This window comes from Solanum dulcamara, chromosome 9 (assembly GCF_947179165.1).
Source record: "Solanum dulcamara chromosome 9, daSolDulc1.2, whole genome shotgun sequence".
Classification (NCBI taxonomy): Eukaryota; Viridiplantae; Streptophyta; class Magnoliopsida; order Solanales; family Solanaceae; genus Solanum; species Solanum dulcamara.
Window position 1 is genome coordinate 4,071,992 of NC_077245.1, and position 15,801 is coordinate 4,087,792.

Sequence of the window (15,801 nt, forward strand, 5' to 3'; positions counted from 1 at the left end):
CAGGATTTCAGACTACTTAACATTAGGTTCGGATATATGCTCTTAAGCACACAAACTAAATCCAATTCCCAGTAAGAAACCTAAAGTGCGCCAGAAAAATACTCTGTAGATTTAACAAGCAATTTTTGCAACCATAAGTGTAACAACTAGGAGATATATGACTTTGAAATCCATAAAACTAAATCCAGTTCTCCTTTCCCACTTATTAGACAGATGGACAAACAGCATTTTTATTTATGAAGGACAAACAGCGTTTTTCATGGCTTCATGAGTAAAAAAGTACCAACCTTCTTTCACTAAACTCCTAAAGAATTATTCTCTGGAAACACACATACATCCCAACTGGGAGTAGTAAAAGAAGAGAGTTCACTCGACTGGAAATGTAGGTTTTGTAAGTTTACAAGCCAGGCCCAGAGATTCTTAATTTTTTTAATCAAGACCAACTAGGCCCAACATTTAAATTCCATAAAAGAAGTGTGCACAGCTGCATATTACATCGATTAATGTCATTCCTATACGTATAATGTAAATTCAATGAACAAGTATCATTGTACAGAAGCTTCTAAATATTAGTCAAAATACCTTATAAACTGATTCAAATGTATTGGTTAAGCCTACATGATGTGGGCCTAACAACGAAATGGCATAACCTTAAATGTTACACTTCTGGCACCAAAGGCATCCACCACCACCCCAAACTCCAACCCTCATCCCACCGGCCAAAAGAAAAAAAGAAACAACCCAGTAAGTTTAAGAAATTGGGAATACCAGGGAAGCTGAATCAGCTCCTTCTCAAGTTTTGAATTAACTCAAGAATTAGAATGCAGTTGGACGAACTGGCACTCGGAAAATTGAACTGGACCGTTTTTTCATTTCATCACAACCAAACACCAATCTTCATAACCTCTGTTGATATGTATCCTCACAAATCGGAACCCCTGGTCCATATATCAAACGGCAACGATCATGGAAAGAACCAACTAGTTTAGAGACCACCTCCTTAAAGAACATGTTTGCTACCTGCGAAGGAGTAATGCACCAATGACTTTTAATAAGTTAAGATGATGCAACTTAACCAATGAACTGAAAAAGAAAAGGAAAATATAAAAATAAGGTTTCTGAAACTTCCAGACAAACTCTTTTAATACACATTACAGCAAAGCAAAATCAACTTCAAAGTGAATACAACACTCTCATTTCTCATTGTTGAGGCGCCTCTAGTTAACCAAATCCCATATCCAGCCTAAACAGTTCAACTTTTGTTTTTGATAACCAATAGAAAAATAAAATAAAATGAAGGAGTATTTAATAAAGCACAATAACTATCTAGGTAGCTCAGGTTACCATGTTGGAAGAGAGAACTGGCTAAATTTATCATGAATATTACAATTACAAATAAAAAGATCTGATACTTACATAGAACATAGTCCAATTTACCATCACAAGAGCTAGATTTTCTTAAAATTCACTCTAAGAAGAAAAGAATGGGACAAACAGCTGAAGAGAAAAAGGAGGGATGCATCTGCTTTATACCATCAAGAAAAACTGAAAATGGCTAAGCACCTGAAAACATGAGGAAAATGCTATCGAGCACCAAAATAGTACCAAAAGGATGGATCAACATTAGTGGCTTTTATTTAAGTAGCCATCAAAGAGAGAATCACATATATCCTAGATCGACTTACAAAAAGTAAAAACTGAAAAGCTTACACCACATATTAAGACACTTGAAAAAAATGGTATGCAAGACAGATCAAATTGTGGTGCAAGAATGATACCAATCACCGACAAACAGTAACAAACAAATGAACCAATACTAATTTTTCCATTAGATGATATAACATAACCAACAGTAACTATTTCAAAAATGGGAAGTTCGACACAATTGGGATATTTTTGGGAAATTGGAAGCAGTTACTAATTCATGATCTGCACGTATAGAATGAAAACTTCATTCTCGATTCTATGAGAATTTTATGAAAGGCTTCATTTGCTTCTCTTTGATGGAAATTTGATTTTCCCACAGTACTAATTATCAAAAAAAAAAGTTTTGATTTTCCCAAAATGTATCCTCATTTTTAGCCTAATTCTTCTGATAATCAATTCCTCTTTTTTGTCTTGCTTTTGTTTGAAAGAGCCCTCATATTCTCATGGTCTGATCTGGACAATGCCCAATGGGGCCTCTTTTGTTCCAACGAATTTGAATTTGAAAACCAAAATGCCTGTTATAGTTGTAATATTTCATTTTAATTGAATAGTTAATATTCAAGCAACAAGAAAAAATTCCTATTTTTACAAAAACTTAATGAAGTAAAACAAATTATATGAAATAGAAAAGTCGATCAAAATAAAAGTCTCGTTTTTCTTTCTGATTTTTTATTTTATCTTTACCACCCACAATGCATTTTCATGTTATGATTTTAGTAGTTTTGACAACCCTCTCTTATCCTATCTTGATTACCACAGTTCCCCTAATCGACAAAAGTGAAGGCTTTAATTTGTTTTTATTCTTCCTCCGTTTATTTTCATTCGTAGAAGTTCAAGGGGATCTCATGGTAGAAGAGAAGAGGGTAAAAAAGAAGTTTGCGAGTATTCCACAATGCATTTTTATGTTATGATTTTAGTGGTTTTGACTACCCTATCTTGCTTACCACAATTCCCCTATTCGAAAAACTGAACTTTGATTTGCTTCTATTCTTCCTTAGTTTATTTTCACTCATAGAAAAATCAAGTGCATCTCATGGTAGAAGAGAAAAGGGTACTAGCACAAAAGACCCCCCCCCCCCCCCCCCCCAACGAAAAATACGATAATAACTTTTGGATTTCGGCAACTTTCGTGAGAAAGGGGATCGGGAGTGATGAGGAACGCCCCATCCCCAAATTAATTAAGCTAATAAAACTGATTTTACGTACAGGAACTGGGGAAAAAGAGGGGTCGAGAACTACATAGATCTGAGACTTTCCTTCCCTGGACTTGGAGGTAAGGTATGTAGGCTGTAGGCATACAACTCTTCCTGGGTTGTATTTGGACGCCTGTTGGCATTCCTTCTCCTTTTCTTTAATAAAGTCAACAAAAAGATGTAGTGGCTGTTTGGATTGGCTTATTTTAAGTGGCCTTTGACTTTTAAGCTCTTGTTTAGTTTTGGGAGTGTTTGGGTAACATAAAAAGTGCTTAAAAGCACTTTTTTTAGGTTGAAAAAATGGGGGAAAAAAGAAGCAGCTAAAAGCCAAAAGTTGGGTGTCTCCTATGGCTTTTAACTTTTAGCTTATAAGCTACTTTAAAAAAGCCCATCCAAACACCCTCGTAGTCGAGACATGGAAAGAGAAGATTCTCAAAAACCCCGGAGTCGTTAGCATAAGGCAAAGGAGGGGAAAAAGTATCTCCCCACAACTTGAAGGAAATTAAAGCCAAATCGCCTTTTTAGGATAAAATAAACGATGTCGGGGTTCTACTATTATAATTGCTACAACTCCTTACGCGAGAAATGCACCATTATTATAATAGTAAACAAGAACTCTTGCTTGAATATACCACTATTCATGATATCATATTCCTGATGAGATGTGCATCTGCCCTATGGTTTAACTCACAGTGAATTCCGTGCCTGAATGTAATGTGCAGTTTGGCCTTTAATCCGATTAGGGGCATGCTGTCCTTTCTGCTACACCTAGAATTTTACTTTCTTAAAGAAGACATCTATCCATTCAATCGGAATTTCTACTTCTAGAGGTGTACTCCATTTAGCAATATTTTTTGTTTGACTTATTTTAACTCCATTTAGCAATATCCCACTTATCTTCCTGAAAGTCAAGTGCCACACCACATACGCATTCAGTTACCTTTCTAAATCTACTTTCATTCAGTTACCTTTCTAATCTACTTTCATTTCTATTCTTTGCTTCTGATTCAATAGCACAGAGACTCACACATAGAATTAACAGTTGATAGGCAAGTCAAGCAGTAAAGCAGCAACTCCACTAAGAAAGGCACTAATAGCTATTAACTCACCAACAATAGCGGCAAGGCAAGAGTGGAAGGAGAAAAGAAAGAAGGATCAAGTCGAGTGTTATTCGGTGTGAGGCTGAGGTAGTTGTTCTAGTTCTGGACAGGAAAGTAAAGTATCGGCTTAGGGCTTTTGAATTTGAAATGGACTTGCAACCAGGGGAGAACAGAACTAGAACAGCTATAGGTCACAGGTTCAAGTTGTGGAGCCGGATATAGATGCTTGCATCTGGGTAGGTTGCCTACATGACACCCCCTAAGAGTGCAGCCCTTCCCCAGACCCTGCATGAATGCAGAATGCTTCATACACCAGGCTGCAATTCCGCTACTGTAGTAGCAATAGATGAGTCACAAGCTGTGAAATATAATTGTAGGAGGTTAAAAATGGAAAGCTTCAGTGGATGATTTTCACATAGAAACAAGAGTGAAAACTGAAATGTGATTTCCTCAATGGTATTCAAAATGCATTCAAAGTAGTACAACAAGGAAATGTTATTTTTCAACCAGACTCTTATGATTTGACTCTACAATGCATCAAGCATATGTAAACAATTAACTGAAGAATAAATCAGAAGTACAGGGAAGGCAGATCTACCTCGATACAATAAACTAATGACCTAGAATACCTCCGTCTAGCAAACCCCAAGAGTTTGCATCAGTATTATTAGTATCTTCAAGATATTTGCATCAGTATTATTAGTATCTTCAAGATATTCTTACTCACATGGTATTATGGCTAAGACATTTAAAACTGTACTAAATTGAAAATGGGAAATTTACCTGTCGATATAACGGAGATTGGAACTTAAAATCTACCAAAAAGTTAAGGTTACAAGATCCTGGAGTTGGTCCTGGGTTGAACTCCCAAATGTTAATCAAATGATCAAAAAGGCCAGTATCAGTAGCAGTTGTCTGCAACAATGAAAAAAGGTACATGAGTGAAAGAAGGTAAATTAAGATATTTCAGAATGGTCATAAAGGTAAAAGCACCCAAATTATCAGATGAGAAGAAGGGCCTCTCATTAGTAAAACCTATATCCTAAAGCTTTGGAATCTAATAGACACATCATGAACGTTGAAATTGACTTATTTAAGATACAAATAGTAGAGAATAGTAACTATCTCATTAAACAATAGAGGATAATAACTTTTCATCCATGAACCAAAAAAAAGTATGGACCAAGTCAAAAATTATCGTGACCTTCAACCACATTAATTAAAATTCCTATCATCAATAGGGAGAGTCATTAGATAGGTAGACTGACGCTGATCTCCACTTTTGGATTCCTATTAAGGGAAAGCGTGAGACTTGTCAATTCCTACTAAAGGACGTGTCTTTTAAGGAAGAATAGGGTTCTCTAAACCTCATAGATATCCCTCCACTGGGTAACCTTCACTGATATACATCTCCAACCAAAACAAAAAAGCCTATTAGATACGGGCCGAATGTAAGCTTACCAAGAACGCCTAAACCTCGAACAAACTAGTTGGGAGTCCCCGACATGGATACTTCTGCTATCATTATGTTTGGTTTTTTCACTAGATACGCATTAAATCAAAAATATTGTAAGTTGTTTGAGACAACTTCCTTTCCTCATACAAAATATGAATGAGAAAAATACCTTTTTATGGAATGTTTTACGGATAGTAGTGCTTATCCAAGAAAAGAATCGAATGAAGCTGTAATTTTTTGAAAAGAGATATTGGATGAAGCTGTAAAATAGTTAGCTTTTAGACTCTTTCCAATCATGGTCCAACTTCTCAAGAAACATTCAATGCCAGCATTTTATGTATGTTTTTCAATTGACACTCATAGTTTCAATTAGAAGGCATATCAGCAAACTAACTAATTCTTAAATGGTACACTACACTTTAGTAATTGCATGATTTTGAGAAGGGCTCAAAAAATGAGATACCATTGATCTTACTAAGATCCAGGACATATCAATTCATGACGCTCATATATAGTAACTTTTGTAAGAAAAACAGTAACTGAAACATTAAAAAAAAGAGCATGAAACTAAATTGAATGAAATTTGTGATACACTTAATTGAAAGAAATTTAAAAGGTTAATAAATACTATGGATACATGATCAATGTTACCTTGATATATTTTGGTTTGTTTAGTTCCACATGAGACACATAACTCTCAACGAGAAATTTGAAGCCAATTTCTAGCTCAGCATCAAAAGATCCATCTGGATGGCGCTTTAGGATCTCCGATCTTTGACACCAGGGGAGGAAATCTTCATACAAGTCAACAGCAGCAACCACAGCATATAACTGCTCCGGAGAGTACCTAATAACAACGACATGAGTTAGTGTATAAGATTTCTCATAGCGGTTGGGGGTTGAATTACCTTACAGGAGTAATCAACATGTACACCAAGTAAATGAAAGTTAAACTCAGTTTGTTTGAGAATTTCAAAACAAAAATAGAGTGAGCGTGCAGAATCAGTTATCAACTTGGACTGAAAATTTTACTGCTAAATTGCAATACTGCATAGGTTTTCTTGTGCTTCATAAGTAAGTAGAAGTGGAAGTACAGAAGGTATATCCTTTCTCTTGTAGCTCAAGCAATATTTCCCAGCAAAGGCCAAAGAGTGATCTCCAACAGTTTTACACTTTTACTCTTGTAGCCCTTAAAAAGATTGAAGAGTAAAAACATGTTACTTCTTCTATGAAGTTCTTCCTCATCAATTCATACACTGGATGAGTAAAAGTTACTGAATTCAAGGAATTTGAAATTATTGATTAGAATTCCATCTTCCGTTATTCCATTGCTAGACATAAGCGTGTCATTTTTATCATGTTTCCTTTCATTACTTATCCTACATGTAAATTATAGAAGCTGGGGCCATTCTTCACCACAATCATTAGATCTCATTTGTTTTTTCTTGTTTTTCCCTTTTCCCTGAAAATATCACCACTTATCTTCATTTATTGTGAATTGAGTGAATATAAAAATAATATATGCTCCATAACAGTAATTGGGGTAACAGATTTCTTGACCATTCAGGGAAAAATTAATCTCGAGCATCTCTTTTAAATAGCCTCTTAAGGTTATTGCTGCTGCAAAATTAGGTCAAGCGGGATAAGAAGTGGGAGGTGGTCTGGATTGCTATCAGTATGTACAGGCTGATTTAGGAAGGTAAAGAACTTGACTCTACCCTTGAAGGAAAAAACCAGAAAAAGTAAAGGAGCAAAACTTTTGGCCTAGGTTAACAAGGCATGGTTTCTAGAAAATGTAGCTACAACTTTAAAAAATTTAAAAGTTTCCTGGTACAATCTTTACTTAAGGAGTTAGCGGTACTTGAAGTGTAGATCACCAAGAAAAGACATTATTAACGCACCAATAAACCATAAACTTATGCTGTGTACCAGAATAACAATAGCAGTTTGAACAGTTATGTCAAAACTTCAAGGAGAGTGTTTCTAGCCTCACATATAATTGTCTAGACGGTTTGAAGTAAAAAGAAAGCATACAACATATCAACAAGAGAAATCCTCCCAACAATTTCTATGATATACATAATCATGCTAGAGCTATACAAAAACACTATATACACACTACCAAGCATATCTATATTAATAATAAAGCTCAAACACAGAAAAAGATATTTAGATTTCCATCTTCCCAGCCTTTTCTCATGTATTTCTAAAATTTCAGACTATATGTCTTTGGATTTACTTTTTGGATAAGGTACCTTATAAGGTGGCTTGCTTCTCCGGGTTGGTTGTAAGAGAAGTTGTGCGGCATCATGATACTATTAGTAAGAGGGGAATACAATTGTGTTCGAGATGCTACTTGTGTGGACAAGAGGAAGAGACAATAAGCCATGTTTTTACAACGCACAATAACAAGACAGTTATTGGATTTGTTCATCAATCTCAGAGGTTCTAGTTGGAGTGTCAGAAAGAACTCCTGAAGTTATAGCATGCTAGAGCAAAGGTGAAAACTGCAACAGTAGCAAAGACAGATGAAAAATTGTCCCTACAATTATTTGGTGGACAATATGGAAGGAGAGGAACTCAAGGTATTTTTAAGATACGAGTAGCAATTTACAAAAGATTAAGATGAATTGTATTCTTCTTTTTAGTTCTTTGTGTAAATCTGAATATATAGATGATTCTGAGGCAACCATAGATGTATTAGGTTCCTTGTAAGATGAGCAAGGTTATTTTGTGTAGTTTATTTGCCTATTTCGTTTTTGACAATCTCATGTAGTCACTTCATTTTGGTTACTAGTGCAATTTATGTACTGATGTCTATATATACACAGGATGACAGGAATATGATACCTTCTAAAGAAAACTCAAACACCCTAAAGTAACTTTTTAATTTGGAGGAAAGACAAATAACAAATTCGTTACTTTTACAATGTTCACCACGATTCTACAATGTAAAGATCACACAAGTAACCTGGATTTTGCTCATGATAAGAAACAAAAGTACATGAAAATGTTTTTGCCTTGTACACATATTAATTAGGACTTACCCCAAGACACGCTTCTCCTCGTGTATTTTGGTTAACATATTCCCCTCTTCCCCATCACCGCAGCCCAAAAATCCCCTGCTTTGAATTACATTCCCAATTCTATAAACTTCTCCAGACTGCGAAGGCTTAATCAGCTTGTTACCAGCATCACAACCAGGAGAAACCGAAGGAACACCAACAATGCCACTCAAGCATCGAACTTGAACATGATTTCCTGATCTCCAACCAGCATTATCAATCCCCGCCCTCTGTTTGAACACATTCCGATGCGTAACTAAACGCCTAACAGCTTTCGATGTTGAAACAAACGACGGCATTGCAGAACGAATTACAACAATACAAAATTTCTCTTTTTTCCTTCCTTGAAGGCAGACCCAGTAGGGGGGAAAATACCGAAATCGCTGATGATGCTGAATGAATTTTTGACCTAATCTATGAAAATTAAATTATAATTGAGCTGAGCAAAGGAAAAATAGGGAAAAAAAGGAAAAGTTTGACATTCGAATTGATAACGGAACCCTAATTGAAGAAGAACGTACCTGCCGGATACTGGAATAGAGAAATTTAAGCGGAGAGACGAAGAAAGGGGAAAGGTTCAATGTGAATATACAGCAAAAACGAATTGGAAGGCCATTGAAGTATTTTATTTGTGTATTTATACTTATCCGTGACGCAATGGAAGTCTTCCTCTCCACCTGTGATTTTTTGGAGTTTTTTCAATACCCATGCGGAATATAAAATATTACCCACTCGACCTCCGATGTCCGAGTTGCTGCTACATGTGGTACAGGGGTGACAAAATCACTCCAATTCAATTATTCATTAGATAATTATATATATTTTATTCTAAATATACACATATTTGACATACATATATATACATATACATTGAATACACAGTCAAAGTGTATCAATAGTGTATATTTCTGCCATATTAATAAATTAGATCGTTGATGGATATAGAAATTTAGCTGAGTTTTCTTAATATTTGTCACTTAAAACCTTACACAAAAACATTATATACATCTTATATGTATTAATAGTAATAATACATCAAGACATAAGAAAATTTGAATTACATTATAGTAGTAGATTTTTTGAAGGTATACAACGTATATATTCGTTAAAAGTTTATTGCCTTGAAGTTCGAACTAAAACTATTGAACATGAGACCATTGGCCTGAAATTTGACATATATTCCTATTGGCATGAAGTTTGAATTGCAGCTTCAAATTTTAGGCAATATAAATTGTACTTCATGTCCTTGTTTAAAGTTTTAACTGTATTTTGTAGTAATGTTGAAAAAAATTGTCGTTGGCAAACTGGCGATAATATTGATATTATGTTTTCACTGATAATTGTCAAAGTCTGTTGAAATATAATAACGCTAAATCATGAGTAGATTTCCGACGGAAATTTCAATGGCTAATCCTCAAAATTGATAATAATTAGTTACATAAACAAGTATTTATTTATGAGTTGATAATTATTTCATTCACTAAATCGATCGTTTTAAATCATTCAAATAATCGTTAAGTATGTTCATACTCAATAAATGAATAAATCAGGAAATATATGCAAATTAATTTACTGATGCTTTTAATAATCAATAACAATGGAAGAATATAATTGAAATTGTCACATACCAAGAATAATATTAATGGTTGCTAGTGCCGGCAGATCGAATTTGATACACCAAATATCAATATGTTCTACAATTGACAACGTGACCTAAAGTTCGACTTAGTATTTTCTTAAAATATAGCAACGTGGAACAGGTGTACAATAGGACCAGGCAGAATATCTCAAACTGGAATTTGCTAATATCTCAAATTAAATATGAGATGAAATCAATTTGAACTCAGAATTAGCTAATACCTCAAATTAAATATCAGATAAAATCAATTTCAAATTGTATTCTAAAATTATTATCCTTTTATTTAACATATGTCTGGGCGTTGATATGAGTTTATTTGTTTTGTTGATGACATGATTATGCTTTATTTAACAATTTTCTACATTGAATAGATAAATTTCCGAAAAATATTGGAGAGGTAATATTATCTTTGCTATAAAATTTAGTTCTACGACTTTACTACAATAAACCTTTAGCTCGATGATCATTTGTGAAATTAACATGCTCGAGAAACTGGCAAGTAGCTTGAAGAACCAGGCAAGGCATGTAAGAACATCAAGATATAGCAAGCATTTTTGGACAACATTTTCCCAAAATCTGTACAAGGATTACAGAGGTTCGATGGCTACTCGAATTTTCAACATACAGATAAATAAAGAACTAAAAAACCATGACTAGTTCCGGGCAGATACTGTAGCAATAGTTTGAAACGCGACGCCTTCCCACCTGCTGTTTTTACATTCCATTCGTCGTTGTTGGTTAGAGAGATTAAGTGTCATCATAATAGTCGCTGGAAGCCAAAGACTTACTGCGTCGACTCAAGAAGATCCTTGAGATTATCAGTCATTGAGGATCTGCAAAATGGAACTACCTGGATGATCCATTTAAACTATAGTTAGACGACAATCTAATGCGCCACTAGTAATTTAGAGCTGCAAATGAGCTGGTCCAACTCATTACTTGATCACTGCTTGTACCAGCAGCACCTAACGGAATTTTTGTCCGTTTTGTGCAGTGCTCCCTGCTGCTAGACTGTCCTCCTTCAAGATCTTCATCGATAAAGTTTTGATCCATCACCTCTGAAATGTTACAAGAATAATATTAATGACTTGATATAGAGATCGGAGAATTAATAATATGTGCAGATTGAAAATCTCAGCTACCTGTAACATAATCTTTATGGCATAAACCAAAGTCAGATGCAGGAGATTGGATCTGTTTCACTAATATAGCGTTCCCCTGTTGATCTGAATTTACTCTCACTTGATGTCGGCCTGCAGATTTGTAATGCTTAATCCAGGGGCTTGCCAATACAGCACCAGATTTGTTTGTTTTATATAACTGAGGCTCGTCTTTCTTGAAGTCAATTTTGGTCCAACAACCATCTCGAAACACCTTATACTGATACGAAAAAGGGTACAAATGAAAGGGAAAAAATCAGATTCTGAGCAAGGATGGAAAAGCCAAGTAAACAGCAGGGTAACGCTCAATTGAATCAAACCTGGCCTGAAGGATTAGCATGTTTTTGCCTTGAGGATTTATGCCTTGACAAGCCATCATTTTGGGAATGCCAACCAACTACCTCTAAGGAACCATATAAGTGGTCGACAAACGATGCTTCCATAGACTTGAGATACAAACTATGCTTCTCGTCAGTCCATTCCATGCTCTTTGGTCGAGATTCCTGAGATGAAATTTTCTTGATGAGAAACTAAACTCTCAATGAAACACATTTTCCAGCCCTATTTTGCCTGTTAATTTAGACCTTCTGGCTTCGACTATCAATACACTAAAGTTGTTTCCCTTAGAACCAAAGTGGAAAATATGGAGAGCGGGGGATGGGGCATTGGATGTCCCTATTTTGAATACAACAACTACTATGCTTTAGTACCAAACAAGATGGATCGGCTATATGAAAGCTCATTTCATAACATCATCATCCCCTTATTTTGAATGAACACATAAAAGTAACCATGCAATCAGCAGCACAAAAGGCACATATAACATGACAATGTACAATTAGAACATAATAATATCATCATCAATAAGAAAAAAAACAAGGCAACCAACCACACTAGAAATGCAGGTATAGTTTTTTTTTTTTAAAAGACAGTCTGGTGTACCAAGCTCCCACTATACATTTGGGTTTGGAAAAGTGATGGACCACAAGGGTCATTGTACACAATATTTCTCCAATATCCCTTTTCTTAGGCCTAACTTTGATTTTGGTGGATTTTTTGGGGAAGGAGGCCAGATTTTTTGGTACTTATCCTCATTCCTCGATGTAATATGCTCGTGTTTAGCGTATATAAAAAAAAACTCTTATACGCATGTCTGGTATATACACTTCTTAACAATTTCGACTAATTCCACTATATAGTTACAACCTCCCACCAACAACACGTTCCAGGTACTATACTGGAATTTGCCCAAAAGTCCTGACTTTTTCGAGGCAGGGCTTCGACCCGACGGAAATTTGAACTTGAGACCTTGGTATATACACTTCTTAACAATTTCGACTAATTCCACTATATAGCTACAACCTCTCACCAACAACTCTCACCAACAACACGTACCAGGTAACTTAATTAGTGTTTTGTCTCTACGGGGATTTGAACTTGAGACCTTGCTTAACTCAATTCATCTAAGAGTAGGCCATACCCTTGGATGCATATGCATTTTCACTTTGATTTGTTGATTCTTAAAGGATATTTATTTGGTTGGGTGTAAACGCCATGCGTGGATAAATACTTACCATGTTTAGCCTATAAAGTTAATTTCTAACTGTTGAACTATAGCAAAATCATGCATAATCTAAGTCCTAGTACAAATATTTTAATTCTCTTAGCTAATTCATCTTTATGTATAAGTACTGCCCCTCCAAGAAAAAAAAAAGGATCAAAACACAGATTTACCCCCAAAAAGGGCTAGAAAAAAATTTTGATCCAACTAACAACTGCATAAAACCTTGAAGCAAGAAAAACGAATAATATCAACTTTATCAGAATTGTTCACAATATAGATACAGTTCATAAAAAACAGAAAAAAATAAAAAAAAATAAAAAAATAAAAAATCTTTCAGACAGAAGATATGTATACCTCCACAGTCAAAATTTCTTCAATCTTATGACCCATATTCTTTCTTGAATTTTTTCTTCTTGAATCCGATCGAGTTTCCATTACTTTATGTCCAAAAAAATGAGAGAGAAAGGCAAAAACTATAGCTTAGATGATAATTTATTAGAGGAAAAAATTGCAAATTTATATTGTGAAAAAAAGAATTAAATTGAGAGGAAAAAGTGAGGAACTTTTGGTATCAAGAGGCTCAGCTGTCACCGCTTTTTCCATGTGTCAAGTGAACACGTCAACCCAAAGTTTACAATGACGATCCAGATATTTTTTCTAAGGCCATTTAATACTGATAAAAAATATCTGGTCCACCATAAAATATCTTGTCTTCGTTCAATTCTCCAAACGCAATATCTTCTGAATTCTCTAACTTTTTCTCTTTCTACTTGCTCGCGTATGATATTTATATTAAAATATAATTAAATATTTTTATAATATTAAAATTATATTTAGAGATAGTACTTTTAATAATATTTAATTTCATAAGTTCAAATATAATATTTTTAATTAAAGATGAAAATATCCTAATTATCTCGCTACAATTTCTATTTTAGACCATGCGATTCTGTCTCTTGCTATTTCAAAGTCTGTGTGCTATATTGCTATGTATATCAACAAAAAAAAAAAAACACATATAACCGCCTTTTAGTGCCTAACTGCTTAAAGACAGTCCTTTTCCTTATCTCATAGCTTAGCGGTGGATATGATTTGTTGCATTTAAAATATATAATTATTTATATGTATTTAGTAAAAAAATATATATATGTACATAAATAAAATAATAATAATAATAATAATAATATATTTAATGTAATGTTACGAGTAAAGTTTAAAGAGAATAAAATCTACTTTTATCTTACTATTTTATGGATTATCTGTTATTTTTTTATATGTTTATTAAGTAATTTTATTAACCAAGAATTATGAATATCATAAAAAAGTCACTAGTATTTTTTATCTGTGCTAAAATTTAAACTCTAATAGTTAAATATAATTTTCATCGACTTCGTTGATTATTAGATCATATTTTTGTCTCATAATCCATGGTTGCTAGTACTTTATAGGGTAAAAAGAAAAGATAAATCAGCATTGCAAGATTGCGATTCGATGCTTAAATTAAGAAAAGTATAGATATGTTTAATAATTAATTAAGCTACTTAAAAAAGACAATTATACAGACAAAAATTGTAATTTCACTTTGAAGTACTTAAGATTCAAATCTCACCAAAAGTTATTCATTTTTTCCTGACTAGCCCACCTCTAAAATAGAATCTACTCAAATTTTATCTTTATTGCCCGGAGATAAAGAGCCTGTTTGGATGAGATTTAAGTTGGTCAAAATTAACTGAAAGCTTTTTTTTAGTTTTTGGATTTATTTGTCTAATGTAACTTTAAGCCATAAAGTTCTTAAAGTCAGTCAAAAATGAAAAGTTAGGATTCCTAACTTTTTTTTCTAAGTGCTTAAAGTCATTTTTCTTGACCATGGAAATTACTTTTATATCCCTTATATTTTAACTAAATTTCCAAACTATCCTTTTTATTTTTTTTAACCCTAAAATTCACATCATTTTCCTCATTTAAGCACTTTTATCCAAACACTCAACTGCTTATTTATAAAAATAACTTTCAGCACTTCAAAGTTCTAAAAACACTTCATACATAAAAGTTACTTTTTTTAAGCTCATCCAAACAGGTTCAAAGTGACAATTAAATAACCAATATTGAAATTTAATTAATTTGTAATTATTTCCACTAAATTTATAAATAATGCAATGATATTATTCGAAAAAAATTGCTTAAGTTTTAAGATTTTTTTTATTAAAAAAAGTTAGAAATGTATGACAGTGATTCAATGAAGGAAAAGGATATTTCTATCTTAAGAATATGAGCTGTTGTTTGTTGAATGGCTCCACAAATATCTTCCATCATTTTACAACAGAGATATTTTTTTCCCCTCCTTTTTAATTTAGGTATTTTCCCTCCTTTTTGACTTCTTTATTTATAGTAGGATCTGGAACTTTCAGATAAAGAAAAGAATTTGATTCATTTTTATTTGCTTAAGCTTATAAATTAGTTGATTTACCTACGTGTTTGATAAATACTATAAATATTTGTAATTTAAAATCAGTTAAAATTCACAAGTTAGTAACTTATACGAAACTTTTTGAGAATTTATGTTCAATATCTTCTATAATTTCCGAAATAAAATTCTTAAAATATAATTTTTTATAAATATTGTTATATCACAAAAAAGAAAACTACTTACCATTCGATATCCTATTACTTCATACTCCTTGCTTTTAACTATCTCGCGCATTTGATACCATGAGAGTATATAATATATTCTGATGGTATTAAGCAGTTTCGCTGAAACACTATCTCTTTCTTCTTGATATCATCAGAGTATAATATAGATATCAAGAAGAAATTGTATGATAAATTGTTTGATACCATCAAAGTGTAATATACTATGATGGTATCAAAGAGGAATAAGAGAAGGTGTACTGACGTAAATACACGTTTGATACCATGA

The 15,801-nt window shown here is 33.5% G+C and overlaps 2 protein-coding genes across 3 annotated transcripts; both read right to left on the minus strand.

Moving 5' to 3' along the window:
* Positions 1–264: 264 nt before the first annotated feature.
* On the minus strand, positions 265–9,284 carry LOC129904159 (uncharacterized). 2 transcript variants are annotated; one of them, XM_055979703.1, is made up of 5 exons: positions 9,043–9,284; positions 8,504–8,930; positions 6,108–6,303; positions 4,784–4,915; positions 265–1,020 (listed from the first exon to the last, which is right to left on the minus strand). In XM_055979703.1, exons 2-5 carry the CDS (start codon positions 8,818–8,820, stop codon positions 898–900), a joined length of 768 nt encoding a protein of 255 aa, XP_055835678.1. In that variant the 5' UTR covers positions 8,821–8,930; positions 9,043–9,284; the 3' UTR covers positions 265–897. The 2 variants fall into 2 exon arrangements, with proteins under 2 accessions (XP_055835678.1, XP_055835677.1); XM_055979702.1 differs by having other exon boundaries at positions 8,504–8,935.
* Positions 9,285–10,686: 1,402 nt separating this feature from the next.
* Positions 10,687–13,547, minus strand: LOC129902916 (cold-regulated protein 27). Its single transcript, XM_055978363.1, has 6 exons — positions 13,448–13,547; positions 13,239–13,321; positions 11,641–11,823; positions 11,303–11,540; positions 11,100–11,218; positions 10,687–11,010 (listed from the first exon to the last, which is right to left on the minus strand). The coding sequence occupies exons 1-6, from the start codon at positions 13,485–13,487 to the stop codon at positions 10,945–10,947; spliced, it is 729 nt and encodes a 242-aa protein (XP_055834338.1). The 5' UTR covers positions 13,488–13,547; the 3' UTR covers positions 10,687–10,944.
* Positions 13,548–15,801: the final 2,254 nt, after the last annotated feature.